At 35.2% G+C, this 21,118-nt stretch overlaps 1 protein-coding gene across 4 annotated transcripts; it reads left to right on the plus strand.

Moving 5' to 3' along the window:
- Positions 1 to 1,170: 1,170 nt before the first annotated feature.
- On the plus strand, positions 1,171 to 20,822 carry LOC108346392 (uncharacterized protein At4g18490). Of its 4 annotated transcripts, XM_052866767.1 has the most exons (16): positions 1,171 to 1,401; positions 1,987 to 2,073; positions 2,746 to 2,872; positions 3,220 to 3,402; positions 3,528 to 4,367; positions 4,533 to 4,721; positions 4,793 to 4,930; positions 5,082 to 5,219; positions 16,798 to 16,992; positions 17,095 to 17,254; positions 17,523 to 17,590; positions 17,689 to 17,725; positions 18,126 to 18,287; positions 19,337 to 19,447; positions 19,535 to 19,617; positions 20,602 to 20,822. In XM_052866767.1, exons 2-15 carry the CDS (start codon positions 2,013 to 2,015, stop codon positions 19,589 to 19,591), a joined length of 2,466 nt encoding a protein of 821 aa, XP_052722727.1. In that variant the 5' UTR covers positions 1,171 to 1,401; positions 1,987 to 2,012; the 3' UTR covers positions 19,592 to 19,617; positions 20,602 to 20,822. The 4 variants fall into 4 exon arrangements, 3 of the variants coding, with proteins under 3 accessions (XP_052722727.1, XP_017441111.1, XP_052722734.1); XM_017585622.2 differs by lacking the exon at positions 20,602 to 20,822 and having other exon boundaries at positions 19,535 to 20,091; XR_008244703.1 differs by lacking the exons at positions 19,337 to 19,447; positions 19,535 to 19,617; positions 20,602 to 20,822 and having other exon boundaries at positions 17,095 to 17,204; positions 18,126 to 18,224.
- Positions 20,823 to 21,118: the final 296 nt, after the last annotated feature.

A 21,118-nucleotide genomic window follows, 5' to 3' on the forward strand; every position in this document is an offset into this window, starting at 1 on the left:
GTAGTTCTTTAGTGGAATATAGGGAAACAAAAGATTCACATGATAAGACTTGAAAGTTAGTTAATAATGAAGGTTGTTTTATTAAGATGACAGTTATTTTATTAAGATTAAGAAGGGTTATTATGAAATTATAAGATTTAATGGCTTGGAGTAAGAGATTGATGACAATTGGTCATTTTATATAAGTTTATAAGTAAGTTTTTCTTTTGTTACGGGACCATGTTTATTTGATCCCAGAGGGAACACAACTAAGAATAGTGAATCATCTTAAAAGTATGACTTCATGGTTTATTTCCTTAGAGTCTTCAAGTGGGTCTGGAGTAAGGGAGGAGCTAATGAGGAGGGTTGAAAGTTCATCTATTGAAGAATTTTCTTATAATAGGCCAAGTGGTTATGAGAGGGTGATGTCTTGGCTACTCAAAATTTTTATTGAATAGTCATGCTTATAATATAGAAGATTTATTCTTAGTAATGACCATGTGTCATACGCTTAATAGAGAATATATTATGTGTCATGATTTTATATTGGTTTTCAAAATAGAGTATTAAACATTTGCTTCTACAATTTGAAAACATTTTTACAATTACTTAAATTTATAAATAAAGATGTCTCTTTTCCATTTAAATTGACCTTTGAATTTAAATAAAGTATGTTGTTAATTTTGTGTTATACTACTCAACTTAGATTACAAACTTAAAATTTAAATTTCTTATAGCAACTATTATTTAGAAATTGACCTAGCTTTCCTTTTGAGAGTACTCTAATACCACCATCTCATCACCTTTAAATCACCAAAATCGAGCTATACACTAAACTTATCACTTATCATAGCATGTGGGGACCTACATCATTTTTTAAATCTCCAACTTGGCTTGAGTCCTATAACATGAATGAGGCATCAATGTTCTTATGACATTTTTCTATTATACATGTACTTAGTTAAAATAGATAAATATGTTACTTAAACAATTAATTTAATTAATCAAATACAAAAAGAAAATGTGTAATTTAATTTTACGTTTAGCGGAAATTCGTTTTAAAAGCAAGTTAAAATACCCTGATTTTAATGTCGATATTTTTTCCTCTATTACGTAATCTCAGTTCAATTTTTTTTTTCATCTATGTTTTTATCATCCTCATTTCCTTTTTGCTTTCGCGTTTCCCGCCCTTCTTAAGTTTGGACTCTGGAGTTAGAAGCCGTTATTGTTTATAAGTTAATTCGATCAAGCAGTGCTTATTTTCCATGTTCATTTTCTTTTAGCCAAACGCTGGATGTTCTCTCGTTTTTTTTTCTCTCATCAGAACCTAACAAAAACATTATCACAGTCTATCCTCACTCTCATTCATGCAGTTGCGGAAATAAAAAAATCCCCACCTTCTCTTAACCACTTCAGGGATAGGTAAGTCGCGTATTTCTTTGCGAATCTCCACATTTCGTGCGTGTCTCAGCTGCAATTATGGTAATATTTTATGAAGTTTGATGTCAATGAAGTTCAACTGATTTCGGTTGTTGAAAACTCATAGATTAGGGTATACTTGATTTATGAGTTTCTTTTAAGTTTAAATCAACTATGTCTAACAATCGTAATCAACTATGCATATACCTTTGTTTCTTTTCATCTAATGCGATTATTGGAACACTCGTAAATATATCAAACTGCAGTTGTTATATCTTTTTGGTAATGTTTACGATTGATGATCTATTGAGGAACAAATTTCTGATTTAGGAGAATTAGCTGAAAGAGTGATCTGCAACGTTATGCTGGTTAGAAATATGCTTGCCAGGATATCCAATATTGTAACTTTCTCTATTATTTTATTATCGTTACTTTTTAGTGATTCATATTTTCATGGATTATTTTCACTAGTGCTTGATTGATTCATTCTTTCTTAGTCACAAGAGTGGCCAAGGAACTTGTATGTTAATATATTTATTCCCTACTTTTTAATTTGAATTTGGAGATTTTGTAATGGCTGTGGTGTAGATCAAAAACTTTAGCAACCTTAAGGAATGACAGAAGAACACAAGGAATCCTCACCTGCAGATTCAAAGGAGAAAAAATCATCACGAGGTTTTTCTCTATATTGTTTTTTTATCGGAAACAGGTAACAGTATGAGAAGTAGATTCTTTCTTGTTCTTTATCGGAAACAGGTAACAGTATGAGAGGAAGGAGTGGATGATCTTGGACTTGATTGCATATGACAGTGCATTAAATTTTTGAATAGAATTTACTAGTCAGCGCTGTTTTGGAACTAGTATGTTTTGGTTCATAAAAGTTAGATAAGCATAGCAATTATTGCACTTCATTTATAGTGTTCTGGGTGAAGTCCTTATTCTTCCCTTAACTTGATGTCATTTTGGATGGAAAACAGGACTTTGGTTTGTCCAAATGAAACACTCTTACTGCAAATCCGACCATGGATTATCTTCAACTGCCTTGGAGTATGAATTGAAAACAAAATTATAATAACAACAGGGAAAAGAAAGTTCAGCAGAGTAAAAAACTTTCTAAAATAGCTTCACACCATACTTAAGGCTACTAATTTAATTTTTTTTCTTAAAACTTTTTAAAATAGCTTCACACCATACTTAGGTGCTTGCAATTTCTTGTAATTGTGAGATTGCATTCTCACCTAGTCCTTGCAAAAACCAAACATTTTCTTCTCTCGTGATTGAGTAAAAACAACAATAAGGATATATGCAAGTATTAAACAATTTTTTTGCATTTTTCAATTCAAATAGGTGATGAAATTGGAAAGAATTTTCTTAGCTCCTGGAAGTCCATGTCAATGGCAGATGATGATGGAATTGACTTTGGCTTTGACACTGTTTCTAAAGGAAAGAAGAAGCCATTTGATTTTGAAAAAATGTAAGTCTTCCTAACATACATGAAGTTAATAATTTAGGTTTTAAAAAGTGAAATACAGACGACAAGGGTGCTGACATTGGTTTCATTCTGAATCCTTCTGTTTCAAAAGGCTTTAGTTTGACATGTTCAATATTTTACACTTAAACTGGAGAAGATTGATATAATGAATTAAATTTTCATAATTTTTATCTTTTTTTCATATCTATAGTGATTATGATGCTTTATATAAAAGAGATTTCCATTTAAGCAGCAGATTACCATGATAAACATATGTGCTTATGTTGTACAATTTTGGCTTACGAGTTTGTAGTTTCTAATTCGATGAGTTACAAATAATCCTTGGTTAGGGACCTTAATTTTAATCTGGATGGTGAGTTTGACAAGATATCATCATTTAAGTTGGACATGTCAGATCTTGATTTTACATGCCCGCCAAAGAAGAATACCCAGTCTAAGGATAAGAAAGGAGAAATTTCTGGTGCAAAAGGAGGAAAGCAAGATGAGTTTAATTTCAGCTTTGATTTTAATGAGTAAGAAAATATTTGAGGCTATATTCATTTAATGTACATATTTGTTATTTTTGGTTTCTGAAGCATCGGTTGAGTGATTTGAAGGTATACTTATTCTCAAAATTGTGCATCTTTTGATGGCATAGGTTGGATAGCTTCAATCTTGATTCAAGCTTCGTGCAAGTAGATTCTACTTCAAACAGTAGTCCAAGAAAAAAGGTAGTAAGCAAAGAAGGAAGTGATAACGAGGATGCTAAAAGGCCTAAAACCAATAATGATGAAGGTGCTCATGCATCTGTTGATAGCACGGCTGTGAACTCCCATGCATCAGAGGAGCTTGAAACTTTTAAGGCTGAGACTATGGTTGGTAGCCTAGGGAATCTAGTATTCAAACAGGATGGTCCTGTTTCCAGAATTTCTTCCTCTGGGAATCTTGACATGCAAGAAATAGACTTACCTGAAAAGGCAAATTTAACAGAATCAATATCTGAGCAGGTTAACAATGTGCCATGTTCTCAATCGGTAGGTCAGAGTGATTCAGAACAGCACACTATCTCAGACCAGCATACAGAGGTTATTTCATCTGGAATAAGAGTCAGTAATGTATCTGGAGATAAACAAGAAACTAATCTTAGGACAACATATCAATGTACAGAAGTGTTTTCTTCCGGAACCAGAAAAATTAATGTTTCGGATGACAGGCAAGAGATTAATGATAAGGCAACAAATATGAAGCCTGATACCGTTGACTTACAATTGGAGCATTCCTCCCCACATCACATCACTAAGTCAGATAACAATGTGGGAGAAGCAATTGCTCTAGGTAGAAATGCCCAAGGAGTCACTAATGACCCTCAGCCAGAAAATAGGTATACAAGTTATGAAAATATTACTAAAGCTGATGCCTTGAAGAAGATTTCATGTGACAATGACAACAAAGAAAACAAAGAAACAACTTCAGTGTGTGATTTGGCTCTTGCAAGGAGGTAAAATTGTTACGATCATTTTACTATTGTCTTTATGAATGTTAGCATTATAGTTTCTTTCTGTTATTAGCTGAGTTTCTTACAATTCTGTTCTGTAAGGTAGGAGGCATGTTTTTTTTTTCTTCAGATATATGCTGTTTTCATGATTTCACTCATTTGATGCAGTAAATCTGTAGCCGAAAACATGGTGTTGATTAAAGATAATAAACTCCATGATATGCAGTCAAGTGTGTTTAGCACACCAGAGGGCAACAGATCTTTAAAACAACCGTCATCAACAGTTGGGACCAAGGGTATTTCCCTTGGCAACAAAAAAAATGCTGACATGGTCCTTGGATCCATCACTCAAAAACGGTATTATGCTTGTGAAACTATTATAGTTATTGTCTACAATGGTAGAATGTCTGATTTATATCTCTTAACAGGGAGAACTTGAGGTCAAAAGACACAAGATTTGGAAGCAAAATGACAGGTGATTCCATCACGGATTCCAGCAAACTAATGAGGGATGCAGGAGCATTGCTTGGTAGTAAAGATGATCTTATAAGTAGTAGCAATACCAGGTAATATGTATGTTCCTGGAAATCTGTAAAGCTATAAGTTTCTTACTTTATAGTGACTCTTTTCCACTGTCTTCATAGATGATATTTTGGTAGAAATTAGATTTGTTACTTCCTTGTAATGAATGTGACTGTTACTTCTGATCATGATCAGGGAGGGCATTGTTTGTGATGTTACACCATGTTCAGGAACGTTGGCAGGAAATAAACAATCATTTTGTGAAGAAGTAAATAACAGCAAGATCACATGTCTAGAAAGGGCCGTGCCAAACAAAGATGTTCATATGTTGAGGTAAGGTAACTTCTGGAAGAGATATGATTTGATCTAAGTAAATAGAGAAATATTTACAACCATGATTATTGAGTCATAAATTATTGTTTATTTATTTTGAATACAAAGATGATAAATAAACTTATGAATCCTATGAGATAAAATGAACAAAATATTTAAATAATAACTAATTTTATAGTAAAAAAAAATATAGAATACGATAAAAATGATATACTAATTCAAACCGATTTTCTTTTAAAAAAATTAAATAAAAAGAATATCTTGCATATAAAATAAGCCTAATTAAGTTTTAAGTTCTTTATAAATTTGAGTATTTTTAATTGAGTTCATATTAATTTTTTTCTATCTATTAAGTCCTCAATTTTTATATTTTTCAATTGAGTTTGTATCGTTTAATTTTTTTATATTTATTGTTAATTTCAGTGGTGGCAGAATTTGGCCAAATTTCGATCTTGGCTCGTCTCGATCTTTAATCCAACCGGATCGTCTCGACCTTCGGTTTGGGTAGACCCATCACAACCTTCGACACCCCTAAAGAGTTTATGTTAGGAGAAACAGAAAAACAGATAACTAGTTGTCTGACTTAGTTGTGGGTCTGTTAGGTAGTTGGGGGTAGGGTTGTGTATATAGGAGGGGAGAAGGGTCTTTGAGAGGGAATTTTTTGGAGTTGTATTCTTTGTAAGACAGGAGTATACATCCTGTGAAGGGAGGTTTGTCCATTGGAAGTGTTAGAACATCTTTGTCAGAAGTAATTAAACTGATAGGATATAATGTGATTGGATATAATGGGTCCAGGAGAGAAGGAAACAAATTAGGATTTAGTTGTTAGTTGGTAGGTTGGTTTGGGGGGCTTTTATAAGAAGGCAGGGAGGTCTTGTGTCAGGAGAGCTTTTGATATTTGTTAGATATATTATCTTTATCTTTTATCTTTGTTTGCTAGTTTGTTATTATTTCTTATTTGTATTTTCGACTTAGTTCATATTTGTTCTATTATAAATAGAGAAGCTTATGTGTACATTGAACACAAGGGAGTTTTCACTATATTCAACTATATTCATTGTGTTGATCGGAGGTTGTTCCTGTGGAGGGAGAGTGCATGCTTGAGAGTTGGGAGAAAAGGTGCTGAAATTGATATCCAGACCGATCTGGCCAGAGTTTCAAGAATTAATGGAAGAGGTAGAAAGGGATGCTAGTTTGAAAAAAATTATGGTAGAGTTAAAGGCTGACCCAGACTCTCATTCGGCTTATCAATGGAGAACGGGAGATTACATTATAAAGGGAAGCTAGTTCTCTCTGCCCAGTCTGAGTGGATACCGAAACTGCTAGCAGAATTTCACAACATGTTGACGGGACGACACTCGGGAGTTTATAGAACTTATAAGAGGATCGCATAGTCGCTCCATTGGGTGGGCATGAAGAAGACTGTAACAGAATATGTGGCTGCTTGCTTAGTTTGTCAACAACATAAGTACATAGCATCTTCACCTCAAGGGCTTCTTCAACCACTACCCATTCCTCAGGCGATATGGGAGGAAATTACCATGGATTTTGTGGTGAAACTACCAAAATCCCAAGGATATGACACGATACTGGTAGTTGTGGATAGGTTAAGTAAATATGGGCATTTTATGTTAAGAGTATCAAGGGGGAGGTTTTTGACCGGGGAGTCAATGAGCAATGAGATGTGAGTCCAACCTTATAAGAGATTGACACCACTCTTTACCCAAAACCTTAAGGCAATGAGTTAATGGGTCTTCCCACTTATAAACCACTCTACTTTCTCATTTATCTCCAATGTGGGACTTAGACTCACACTTGGATTCCCAACAATCTCCCCCTCAAGGGTGAGTCATTGGTACACTCCCTCTACAGCTCCCCCTTCAGCGGAAGCATCCCCTTTCAACCACGAGTCGCCCTCTATACCGCCGTTCATCTTAACGGGTCTCGCTTTCCTGGAACCCTTGCCAGGAAGACTTTCGATATAGGGATCATTACCCTCGTCATACAGCACAAGCACACACAACTAAAATAGAGAAGAGAAAAATACCGATGATAGACAAAATGGAAATTTTATACTACTGAAAGAAATTTACAGCACCTCTCTCTTTCACTAAAGAACTTCTCAAAATTATGAGAATTCAAGAAAGGAGAGAAGAAATGAGAGAATGGGATGTGTTACAAAGGGGGCAAGGGGTTTCTTTTATAACCACCTTGCCATACCACTTTAGAAGTTCCCACCAATGTGAGACTTCATTCTTCACAATCTCCCACTTGAAGATTTTGATGAAACTAATCAAATCTTCACACCATTTTTGCCTTCATGTTGCTCGTTAAACTTTCAGTAGAATCGAATCTCCGAAACGCAATGCAACACCCGATCAATATTTCACTGCTCTCCACCAAAACCTGCTACGAACCTACTAACCACTCCCACTGCTTGTGCAATGTCTAGGTCTTGTACACATCATAGCAATTACAAGGCTGTCCACCACTGATGCATACGGTACTCGAGACTTCTCCATCCTCTCCGCTTCATTGCTAGGACTCATACTTGAGGATGATTGATAGGAGATGGGGTAAAACTGGCTTGCACTCTTGCATGTTGAAGCGCCGCAAGACTTTCAGTAAGTTTTACTTCTGAGAAAGCCAAATCTTCCTATCTTTTTCTGTCTCGGTGAATTTGCATCCCTAAAATCTTGTTTGTCGGTTCCAAGTCCTTCATATGAAACTCCCTAGCCATTGTTCAACCTACAAACCAAGTTTTCTTGTTCTTCAAAGCCTTCTGGTTGGAGCATCATTTTATTCCTGCTTAACAATAACCTTATGAATGGTGAAACTCATAGGCAATACCCCTTCACATTGTTAGCATATCCAAGCACTTTAATTCTTTCCCCAGTTTCAAGCTTGTGCTTTAGTTTCCTTGAACTGGTAACAACACATTTGACTTTCTCTTGATGTAATACACTCAAACTCCTGGAATAAACTTTGCTTCTCCTAGGAATAACTTCGGTGTTTCCCTTACATCAGAATGAACCAAGTCTTCTTGTGTTTTCTTTTCTGGTAGTCAAACTAGCAAACCCTGATCTATGTTTAAGCCCGGGTACAGATTACGTTCTGCCTTGCAAACTTCACTTTGACATTTGTCCAAGTACGATGTCACGTCAACACCGCTTCTTCTTGACTTGTCGATGTAACCATTGCATTAGCCTTTTGCAACGTATCTCCCATAAGCATATGCCATGATCTTCTGAGCTTTTATGACTTACCAGACCTCCCTTCTTTCTCACAGAATATTTTCATCCTCTGAGGTATTTGCCATACAACCTTGTGAGGTTGATGCCTCAGAGTTCTTTCTTCCACTCTTCCCGTGCCAACATTCTTTCTTGACATGCCCCCTCTTACCACAATTGTAGCATTTGAGATGCTTCTTACTTTGAGATATATCATGGGACTGACTCCCACTAGACCCATATTTCGTTGATTTTCCTCTCATCATCACCAAAGCTTGTGTTTGCTTTGAACTTTCCAGCATGTCTTCTTTGTTCCTTCGCTTGGATTCTTCTTCAAGAATTGCTCCGGCAACATCCTCAAAGTGTAGACTACCTTCAATATTATTATTCGTAATATTCATGATGAGTTGATCATACGAGTCGGGTAAACTCTGCAGTAGAAGCTCCGCGCGTTCATTTTCAACTATGTTGAAATCAGCCGCTGATAGTTGGGCAAACAAAGTGTTCAGATGGTTGATGTGGTCTGTCACCGTTGTGGACTCACTCATCCGGAGAGTGTAGAGTTTCCTCTTCACGAATATTCTTGTGTGGAGAGACTTCACCTCATATAATTTTATGAGGGCATCCCAAATCTCCCTTGCTGTTTCTTTTTCCGCCACACTGGATAACACTGAATCTGCCATTGATAGGTGCAAATTCGCGATGGCGTTATTGTCAATTTCTTTCCACTTCTGCTCCGTCATTTCTGCGGGTTTTCCTTCAATTGCAGCTATGCAATTGTCCTTTCTCAAAATTGCCTTCATCTTCAATTTCCACAACGCGAAATTGTTGCCATTGAACCTCTCTAACTCGTATTTTGTTGTCATGGTTTTTAAGAACCGGCTTATGCACTTCTCACTATGAATAGTTTTGTCTACGTTTTTAAGAACCGGCTTATGCACTTCTCACTATGAATAGTTTTGTCTACTGGAACAGTACAGGTAAACCGTGAAGTAAAGCACCAAGAAGTTCCCAGGAAAGAGAGGTGGGTCACAAACGGACACTCTTAAGTACCAAGTCTTTCCTAGCCAGAACTTTCCCAGACAGCACTTTCACACTACCAAATGTTTCCAGTAATAACTCTTTTGTGATGTGGAAGATCGGATTAAACCGCAACCACAGAGCATACTCAGAATTTTACCAACACTATTCTAATGACAATAGCAGCGGAATACTAACCAATAGCTCTGATACCACTGTTAGGAGTATCAAGGGGGAGGTTTTTTTGACCGAGGAGTCAATGAGCAATGAGATGTGAGTCCAACCTTATAAGAGATTGACACCACTCTTTACCCAAAACCTTAAGGCAATGAGTTAATGGGTCTTCCCACTTATAAACCACTCTACTTTCTCATTTATCTCCAATGTGGGACTTAGACTCACACTTGGATTCCCAACAATCTCCCCCTCAAGGGTGAGTCATTGGTACACTCCCTCTACAGCTCCCCCTTCAGCGGAAGCATCCCCTTTCAACCACGAGTCGCCCTCTATACCGCGGCTCTGATACCACTGTTAGGAGTATCAAGGGGGAGGTTTTTGACCGGGGAGTCAATGAGCAATGAGATGTGAGTCCAACCTTATAAGAGATTGACACCACTCTTTACCCAAAACCTTAAGGCAATGAGTTAATGGGTCTTCCCACTTATAAACCACTCTACTTTCTCATTTATCTCCAATGTGGGACTTAGACTCACACTTGGATTCCCAACATTTTATTCCCATTAAACACCCCTACACTGCCAAATCCATAGTAGAAATTTTTGTGAAGGAAGTGATCAAACTTCATGGGATTCTGCTATCTATTGTGAGTGACAGGGACCCCGCTTTCATCAACTTATTTTGGAAGGAGATTTTCAGGTTGCAAGGAACACAGCTCCGCATGAGCATTGCCTACCATCCAAAAATGGATAGGCAAATAGAAGTTCTAAACCGTGTGTTGGAGACATATTTACGTTGTTTCAGTTTAGAGCAGCCCAAGGTCTGGAGTTTGGTGCTACCATGGGCAGAATACTGGTATAATACCAGCTACCAGGGAGCTTCTAAATGCATACCTTTTGAGTCATTTTACGGGAGATCAGCACCAACCATAATAGGATACATACCAGGCGAGACAATAGTAGAATCACTCGCTCAAGATTTGCAAACCTGCGATGAAGCACTAAAACAGTTGCGGTATCATCTCGCAAGGGCCCAGGATAAGATGACTCATTATGTTAATAAGAAAAGAAAAGAAGCCTCGATCAAGGAAGGGGATCGGGTTTTCCTTAAAATCAGACCTCATAGACGAACGTCTATGTCTGGCCGACTACATCCTAAGCTAACCGCACGGTATTATGGACCATTCCTAGTGGAGAAACAAGTGGGGCCGGTAGCTTTCCAGTTGCGGCTACTGGAAACAGCGCGAATCCACCCAGTTTTCCACGTCTCCCAGCTAAAGTTAGCCATTGGTGCACATACAGTTGAAGGTGCCTTACCAGTTGACTTACAGAATGACCGACCCATATATGCTCCAAAGAAAGTGTTACAGAGGCGAAACAAAATGCAGCACGGGGAGGAGATACCCCAAGTTCTAATACAATGACAACAAGGTGGATTGGAGGGCGCCACTTGGGAAGAGGAGTATTACATCAGACAACAGTTCCCTGACTTCAACCTTGAGAACAAGGTTGATGTTGAAGGGGAGGGTAATGTTAGGAAGCTAAAGGTATATGAGAGGAGGAATAAAAGAGGAGGGAAGTAAGGGCCGAACGGTATATATATTAATACCGAACGGTGGCTGCAAGGGAGGAAGGAGCGAAGTGTCGAACGGTATAAAGTGATAATACCGAACGGTAGAGAGTTAATGTTAGGGAACTAAATAGGGGGAAAGTTTGTTAGGGGGAGAGAGAGAGTATAAATAAAGGCTGAGTTGGCTGAGAAGGGTATCAGATATTTTGTTTTGGTTTAGATTGGACCTCTTGGCCAGTGGAGGAAGGGAGGTTTCCTTGGGGAACATTTACTTGTATTTTCTTCTTGATATACATTACAGATTCAATAATATACATACACATACTTTCATCTTTTGCTGTTTCAATTATTATTGTGAGAAGAGTGTGTTTTGTTTGGTGTCCTGAATAAAGGAACCTAACAGTTTGTGTATTGCTATTCAAACAATGTACACATTTAGCACTAACGGGAGCCTAATCCCCCTCCACATGCCAAAGTCCTGTCTGTACACAAAAAATACTCAAAAGTTGTCCCCCCTCTACCAGACTCCCTTGCCTTCTTATAAAGGCAACCCACTTCTAACTACCCAACAACAATTAATTCCTAAACTATTTTCTCTCTCTTGCACCTATTACCCATTATATCCTATCATATTATATCCTATCACTCCCCTTTAAGTTGGTAAATATACATTTTCCATTCCCATATTGGAAACAATCCTTTCAAAGTTGTTGCTATTCAGCCCATTTTTGAGAAGTTCTACAAGGTTGTTTTGAGAGGAGACATGGTTCTACCACTATCTAATTTTCTTTGATAAAATGCCAATCACTTTCCATGTGTTTGGTTTTATCATGTTGCATCAAATTATGGGCTATGAGCTATGCTAATCGCAAATTTATTCACACTAAAGTCTGACTACTTCATCCCACTTTATTCTTAAGTCTTGCAAGATGATTTTCAGCCATTGTTGACAAATCCCTTATGCCATTGTCTTGAACTTTGCTTCAGAATTGGGTCTTGTTTCCACATTTTGCTTTTGCTCTTCTAAGTTCTAGGATTTGGATACAAAAAATGCACAATTTCCAGTAGTTGATTTCCTATCTACAACTGATCTAGCATAGTCAGCATTTGTATGTACTTCAAGATTTACATTCCCATTTTGTTTGAACAAAACTCCTTTGCTTGGAGTTCCTTTCAAATATTGAACAATTTGTGTAGATATTTTTAGAAGTTTTAGATTTTATTCTATCAACATTTCTAGGAAGTTTCAGATTTTATTCTTATTAGTTTTAATTTTGTATATTGGCTGTATCTTGGTCTTATTTCTAGCATATAAATCCCACAATCTCAGGGATCTGATTCCTAGAATAGGCTGTGTTTATTTCCTAAAATATCCAATCAATGTATGTATACATATATGTATTAGATGTGTGAAATGAAACTGAATAAGAGGAAAATTATTTTCCTCCAATTTTGGGACAATTCTTAGTGCACATCCTGATAGGTTCTTTAATCAAGAACCTATGGAAAACACGCTCTATACACCCAAATCACACAACACAGAATGCTGTATAACCTCTTCGTATTGACTTTCAATCAAAGAAACGAATACAGAGAGCTTAACCTCCCCCTCTCAGGACAACAAGTTCCTGACAAAACTCTTATTCTCCCCAAAAGTCCCTCTACAATTAGACCCAAAACTATTTATACAAGTTTCTTCCCGCTCTCCCTAACTTTCTAGGCAGTTAGGCTAACTAATATCTCTTCCTTCTCTCATACACTAATAACGGCCTAACACAGCCCGTAAGTGAATCTCGTTTGGGTGGTACATAAACTGACTGACTAGACTCATTGCATATGCAACATCAAGTCTAGTGTAAGACAAATGTATTAGTCTTCCAACTAATCTCTGGTACATTTCCTTGTCGAAATGGTATCTTCTTTTGCATTTCCTAACTTCATATTTGGATCAATTGGTGTACTTGCAGGCTTACATGCTATCTCACCAATAATGTATCTTACCAGGCTTACATACTATCTATTGGGATATTAAAATAGCCCTTTTAGAAAGGGCTATTTCAATTCCTAAGATCTTCATTTCTAACTCCTTGGCTAGATGTTGGCAACAATTTTCTCACCATATCCCGGGGACAATTCCTTGTAAATCTCCTCTTCAAGTTTCCCACGAAGGAAGACAGTTTTTACGTCAAATTGTTGCAAGTTCCAACCATAATTAATCGCTAGAAATGATATCACCCTAGTTGTATTCATGTTTGCAACGGGAGAAAATGTTTCCAAGTAATTTGGTCCACAAGTTTGAGAGAATCGCTTGGCTACTATCCTTGCCTTGTACTTTTCAGTGGGATCTGTCAACCTTGTATTTTATAATATATATAACCATTTTCATCCTACTGATTTTTTTCCTTTTGGAAGGGTAACCAGTTCCTAAGTACTATTAGTGCCTCCATTTCCATTTCCAGGTCCATGGCCTGTTTCTATTTTCTGTTAGTCAACGCCTCAAATAGAGAGGTAGTGTCTAGGCTTGTAAGAAAGACTTTATAAGTAGGGGAGAAGTGTTTAAAGGATAGATAATTGACTAAAGGGTACTATTGGCTTGGTGGTACATTTTCTAGTCTCTTTCCTAAGGCAATTGGAATGTCTAGGTCCTTATAGGTTCGTTTCAAATTGGATTCAGGTTTTTGAGCAGTTGAGAAATCAGAGATTGATTCACTAGAGATTACAGGATTAGGAAAAACAGTTACCTCATGCAATGTTGGATTGGATTCAAGAACATGGGCAGATTTTGTAATGGCCTGTCTTTCTTGTATCAACAAGATTTTTCCCAGAATTTACATTATACACATCTTGAGTGGATTTAATATGTTCAGTGGGTTGAACTTCTTTTTCAAAATTTGTTTCTTTTTTAGCTTTTGTTTCTTTCTCAGAAATTGTTTCTTTTTTCAGTTCCTGTGTCTGGTGTTTCTGGTTCAAATATAAAATCAAGAGGCAGTAGTAGAAAATCATCTTCCTTTCTTATAGTCTCCCCTTGAAAATGCTCAAGGTGAAAGTAACTTTGTTGCTGAAAAAGTGACATCTCTTAACATAAAGAATTTATTGGAAGGTGGATGATAACATTTATATCCCTTTTGTGTGGGAGAGTATCCTGCAAAAGCCAAATTTCAAGGCTCTAGGCTCAAGTTTTCCTTTAGCACCACTATGGACATGAATAAACAATACTCACCCAAATATTCTTGGAATAAGTTTATTTGACGTAGTCACATTAGGATAGAAAGAAGACAGGACTTACAGAGGACTTTTAAGGCTAGAACACAAAGGCAGTCTATTAATTAGATAACATGTAGTAAGAACAGCCTCCCGCAAAAAGATTTAGGAACCTTGTGATGAAAAAGAAGAGCCCGAGTTTGGTCAAGTGCCCATTTTTCCTTTCAGCAATCTCTTTTTGTTGTGGTGTTTTGTTATAAGATAATTCATGAATGATACTCTCCTTACTACGAAAGGAATTAAGTTCATGACTAAATTAATATTTGGCATTATCAGATCTAATCCTTTTAATGCTAAGGTTGAACAACAAAGCTGACTTCAAATTTTTGTTTTAGAAGGAAGAGCCATGTAACCATAGTACAATCATCTATAACAGGTAATGAACCAACGAGTACTAGATATATTCGAGATAATTGAGGACTCCATACTTCAATATATTAAAGAAAAGGGAGAAGTTCATTTTATTACTGACTGCAAAAGGTACACGCTTGTGTTTGAACTTCACATATTTCACAATGAAGACTCTCCACATCCAGTCTATTAAAACGGGAAGGAAATAACAATTTTATGACTCTAAAGGAAGGATGACCAAGGAACTTCTCTTTGTTCGGGTTTATTAAAATCTGAGGAAGAGGAAAAACTACTACTATTGTTGTCTAGTTTTGCGAAAATATTTGAGTTGTCCAAATGATAGAGGTCATTCCATTTTCTAGTATGTCCAATCATTCTCTCTGAATGCTTGTCCTGCAACATACAAACATCATCATAAATAACATTACATGATAGGTCTTTCACAAATTTTTAACGGGAATTAAAATGACGGATAATTTGGGAATATGAAGAACATTTTTTAGGGTTATGGATTGGTTTATTATAACTTCTCCTTGTCCTGCTGCTGTGATGAAAGTGACATCTGCTGTGAATATTTTCTTATTGTTAGGACGAGGGGTGTAGGAAGACAAATATTCAGTAGGGGAGTCATGTGATCAGTGGCATCTGAATCCAATGTCTAACATTCATTATGGAATCTATCTGAAACATTGAGTCCAACAGCAAAAGGAAAATTTCCAGACGTAACTGAATATGAACATGTTAGAGAACAAGTACCTGTTGGTTTATCAAATATTTTTGCAAAACAATCTTATTATCTCTATTTCATCTTGATTGGGTTGAATCAATTCTCCTATGTTTTCCTCACTTTCAGCAGCTATGTGTGTCTTTCCTCCCATTCTTATGTTGTCTCCCTTTTTTCCCCTCTCTTTGTCACAGTTTTGGGGAGCCCAATCTCTTCTGGGTGGCTTTCCATGAGTTTGGGATTTATTTTCCGTATTTCAGTTATTGTATCAACTGAATCCGCCATGGTTGCAGCAAGACAAAGGCAATAAACAACAAAATAAATTACGGCAACAATTAAGGAGGCTTTCAAATAGATGTTTGACAACAATGAAGGTTGTCGTCTAGGATTTTTGGATTACTGACAGCAATGAAGGCTGTCATCTAGGATGTTTGGATGTACAATCAGATGTGGCTCGCAAGATTTGAATGTTTTGATACCATTTCAAATATTAGGGTAGAATAGAATAAATTAATTGCTAAAAGTACATCAGATATATATACAAGATTGGAAAACTAATTTTAGAAATATAATAACATATCAAGTCCTTATTATTCTGGACATAATTAGATCCCTATGGTTCAGGATATTTACATTATACACTTTAATTGTAATATGATAAATATGGAATAATAAAATATGATTGTTGACAAGTAATATTAGATGTCCTGATTGAGTGAAAGCAATTAATTGAAGAATGAGATGAATGAAATTCAAGAGTTTGTTGATGGAAGACTATGAAGTAGATGCATCTTTCTAAAAGTATTTGTGTCTCGTTCCCTATAATCGCTTGTTTACGTGGTTCTTAACTTTTTTATTTCTAGACATGTTCTTTCACTTTGATAAAAAAACAATCTAAAGATCTTTATTCATATGAGCTTTGGTCCTTACCGTGATCATAGACCCCAATTTTCTCATTAAAATTAGTCCCTAATTCTTCATCAAACTTGTTTCCTTTCCTTTGATGCTTGGATGTTTCATTTATGGTAAACTTCTTAGAGATTACTTACTATAGATTCTTTTTTTTTTTAGTTAATAATGCTAACCATTTCATTTAATGTATTTAGACTCTAATATTTTACATCGTTTTAGTTGATTTCTGGAAATTAATGCTTGGGTGTAGCGTGTTTCTAGTTATAATTTATGCTTTGAAGTTGTTTGGGATTATCATAAGTTGGAGCATAATATTCTCTATGGAATTTTGCAGTTCTCAGGTTAATCTGTCCTGCTTAACAGAGAAGACAGCTATAATTACTAACCAGGCAGTATCTGTAAATTCTCAACCAGAAACTTCAGGCAAGGAGTCTTCTCACAAATCAAGGATAACTTCCGTTGAAGGAAATAAACTTACTTCGAAAAATTGCAAGGTCACTCCTGCTCTTTCAAGCTTAAAAACTTCAAGGTTGAGAGCTAAGTTGTTGTACTTCTTTCTTCTGTTCTCTTTAATTTCTTGCGGAGAACGTTTAAATAATTTTCTTTATGTCGGGAACTTTGGAGCTAACAGGATTCTAACAACTTTAAACCAACAAGGAACAAACTCCATAGTAAGCTCAGGCCAGAGCATTCAGATACAGGGTATTACAGCACCGAAGAATGACAATCCTATTTACATCGGTAACAATCAGAAGCCTTCAACCCCATTCTTGAAGAGAAAAACTATTGAGGTTTGACATTTTTAAAGATTTTAACGTTTGAACGATTGAAGGGAAAATTCATCTCATAAATTATTTGACACTCACAAGCCACATTATATCTACAAATGTCGTCATTACCGACTCACTGGTTGACTCCCATTCACATGGCTGGAATGATTTTTTTTCCCATCAAATAAGAAAACAAAGTGTAGAACGTAAAAAGAACTTTATAAGAAATGCTTAGAAGCTGATTGTTACAGATATGCTACGTTTGTTACCCTAAAGCTCAATTTCACAGGTTTCAGAAGCTGATTTTACATCGTTGAGGTCCCTAAAGCGCATCTCTCAGTCTCTTAGTAAAAGCAGGTTCTTAGAAATAGTTGGTTGCCTTAACTTCTATTTATGAAAAATTATGTAATTTCTTAAGCTGGCACTTCTGGACATTTAACTATTCTTAACTGCAGAGATTCTAAAGAATCTTCAGAAGAAGTTATTGGAGAGGTACACAACCAAAGCTTAGGGATTGGTATATCTAATGTGTTGTCATATATTTTACTGATTATTGCGTAGTACTGATAAATACAACGAGTTAAGGATATTTTTCAAGAACTCCGTTTTAATGTCTTTCATTGATCGTGATATCATTCATCTATACATATTTCATAGATATCTACAACCATAAATAGCACTAATGGCACAATTATTTTAATTGCTAAAATCGGGCAATCTAATTATAAATAATCAATACCTAGATTTCTAATATAAATAGACAGACTTTATGCCACATATAACAGGGAACGTTAAGCACAAACTCCCTATTGACAATATTTAAGTGTGATCATTGTAGATACTAAATTTTTATTTCTCTATATATCACTCAAATATCCTTCTATGAAGTCAGGTGGAGAGTATGCCCAACAATTTACTTTGCAATCATTCAACCCCTGGACTTAAAAGTCCATCAGAGATTAAAGTGATGGAAGTGGAAATACCTAATTCTATGCTCATGGAAGATAACAGCAATGTTGAAAAGGCTGAAGCTTACATGAAAGAACTTGAAGATGTGAGTGATCTGAACATTTTATCATCTATCTTATTGTTATGTTAAAATTATTCAATTAACCAGGTTATCAATATCTAAGTATATTTTAACAATATAAGGGGGATATTGAAAAAAGATAGTCTGCTGGAAATGGTTACCTTCTGCCATCTGCATATGAAAACGGTTTCATAGAATTCAAGAAGTTGACCTGGCTGCTGAACAAACACGCTAATATGCTACTTTGTATTTATTCTGTTTATTGTGCTTTCACGGTTAGTGGACAAATGAAAAAGCTGCTTAACTTCTGTTAGAAAAGGGCGGGAAAAATTTACACAATATTGACATGTGTCCAAACATATATATATATATATATATATATATATATATATATATATATATATATATATATATATATATATATATATATATATATATATATATATATATATATATATATATATATATATATATATATATATATATAATGAACGTCTCTTATACTCTCAATGCAAGTTCCACCAAAATAACCCTATTTCTCAAATTAGTTACTATGACACTATTTGTTTTATTTTAAGCACCGTGTTAAGACATTTATTTTTGAAGGAAGTTATCATATGAGAGATGACAGTATAAGAGCAACAAATTTGAACTTGTATAATTAATTTAAACAGTTAACATTAAAACTAATTATAATTTATGACATTCTTATTCATTTATACATGGTTGAATGACTGGGATTAACTTCTCTCATACACTCACTAGATAAGCTCCTATTTTGAATACCAGATCTTTGTGGACCAAATTCGGATAGGTGTGTGTAAAAATAAAATATGGCTTGTTTCCCCGAAGTAAAACAGCATATAATTTCTTACATTTTAGAATTTGTGGGTATTAGGACTATATATATATATATATATGTGTGTGTGTGTGTGTTCGTTTATGCAAGAAAACCAAATTGTATCTTAGCTTGCTTAAGTCATAACTGTGTACACTTTCAAGATGCAAATTGTTTTCACCTATATTACATCATTTTTAATGGTGGATTTCCTTCTGAGTGTGATTTCTTGCAGATTTGTAACATGCTGAAAAAGAAGCACGAGGAAGCAAAAGACTTGTTAATTCGAGCCATAGTAAACGACAATAACTTGCTGATGCTTAATCACCCCATTTATGAAGAAGAAATATCCTCCCATTATTTTTTTTGTTAATTTCCTCTTGTCATTTAATTTTAGTGATTAATGCTCGTTATTTCCTTACATTTTGTGAACATTCGGAAGGTTCAGAAATTTGCTTCCCAGTTGATGTCTAAGGAGATCCAAACTTGATCGGCTACAAATTATTGCATTCGGAGGTATGTATGTAGAAAGATCTTTGCTACGTGTTGGCTATTCTAAACAAAAATTGTCAGGTATCAGTAATCATCTGAATTTAAGGACTGAATACGTGTATTCCTTCAGCGTTATCTGAACTTAACTAACATTTGTTTTCCTTACAATAAGAAATTATGAAAAAAATTTCACTTGTTTGATCTATTGTGGTTTTGAATTTGTATGCAGTCAATTGTGATGCATGTCTCAAGTCATTTGACCCTTAATTATCGTCTTACCTAAGGCATTCATTAACTCGAGTATCTTTTTAACTACGTACTAGAAAAGGAAAAAAGATTAAAAATAAAACAAACTAGCTTTTTCAACTGAAACCTTTTGCATTTCTTTGAAATTTCTTTTGTCAAAGACTTTTGGCCTATAGGACAAAACGATGAGTATATTTGCAAAGCGTCCATCGATAAATCATTTACAATATTGAAAATGTACTACACGAGTACACACGCACATGCGCACACGTGTGTATATATATTAAACATTATTATAAATTATTTAATTTTTTTTATAAAACTCATGGATATCATTATGATCCTTCTCATCTCAATTAGACTGACATTTGAAAAACATCTATTATTTATCATCACGTGAAAATATCATTAAAAAGAATGGAAACCCAACCTTAACACGAAAAAAAAAAACAGGCCAACTATAAAGCTATACACCAACTAAGAAGTCCTATACTTTAAATGATTTAAATTGATCATCAAAATTTATACATTCAAAATTATTTTTAAAAAATTAGTTTAATATAATAATATGAATATGTTGTAGTTTAATATAAAAATGAGCCTAATTTATGCATCTAAAGTTAAAAAAGTGGATATTTCATCCCTGTTTGATCATTAATATTGAAAAAGTCCATCTAGAAATAGATTATCTGTTCTTACTTCTTTAATTATAATAAAAATTTACACGATAAAATTTATGACTTTCTAAAATTGACACTTCAGGATAACGAGATAAATGTCGTACATGTATTGCTATTGGATTGGATGTGTTGGACATGAAGACCGTAATTGAAGAGGATATCAAATCTTCATAGAACTCGATTGCCAATAAGTGTTTTCCCGTTAATCAAAGTGTGTATCATAGTAATTATAAGTTATACTATACATGATAATGAAGAATCATCTATTATTTTCCTCCTGTCTTGCTGAAAAGGGAGAAGGAATCTCTCAATTCTTCAGATAAAAATAGAATGTTAGCCATTATTTATATTGAATATAAACAGTTTCTAAACCATCGAGCTGTAAGTTATAAATTTAATTCACAAAAGTAACTTCTTTGGGCATTTAATTCTTTCCATCAACTCACTCATGCCCGGAAGGAAACGAATAACTAAGCATTAAATGATGAGGCATGATATTAACTAGCTTTAGATAAAAATCGTTATAAATATTCACTAAACATTAAATGCCATGAAGGAAACGAATAACGAAGCATTAAATGATGAGCATGATATTAATT

Source organism: Vigna angularis, chromosome 1, assembly GCF_016808095.1.
Source record: "Vigna angularis cultivar LongXiaoDou No.4 chromosome 1, ASM1680809v1, whole genome shotgun sequence".
Classification (NCBI taxonomy): Eukaryota; Viridiplantae; Streptophyta; class Magnoliopsida; order Fabales; family Fabaceae; genus Vigna; species Vigna angularis.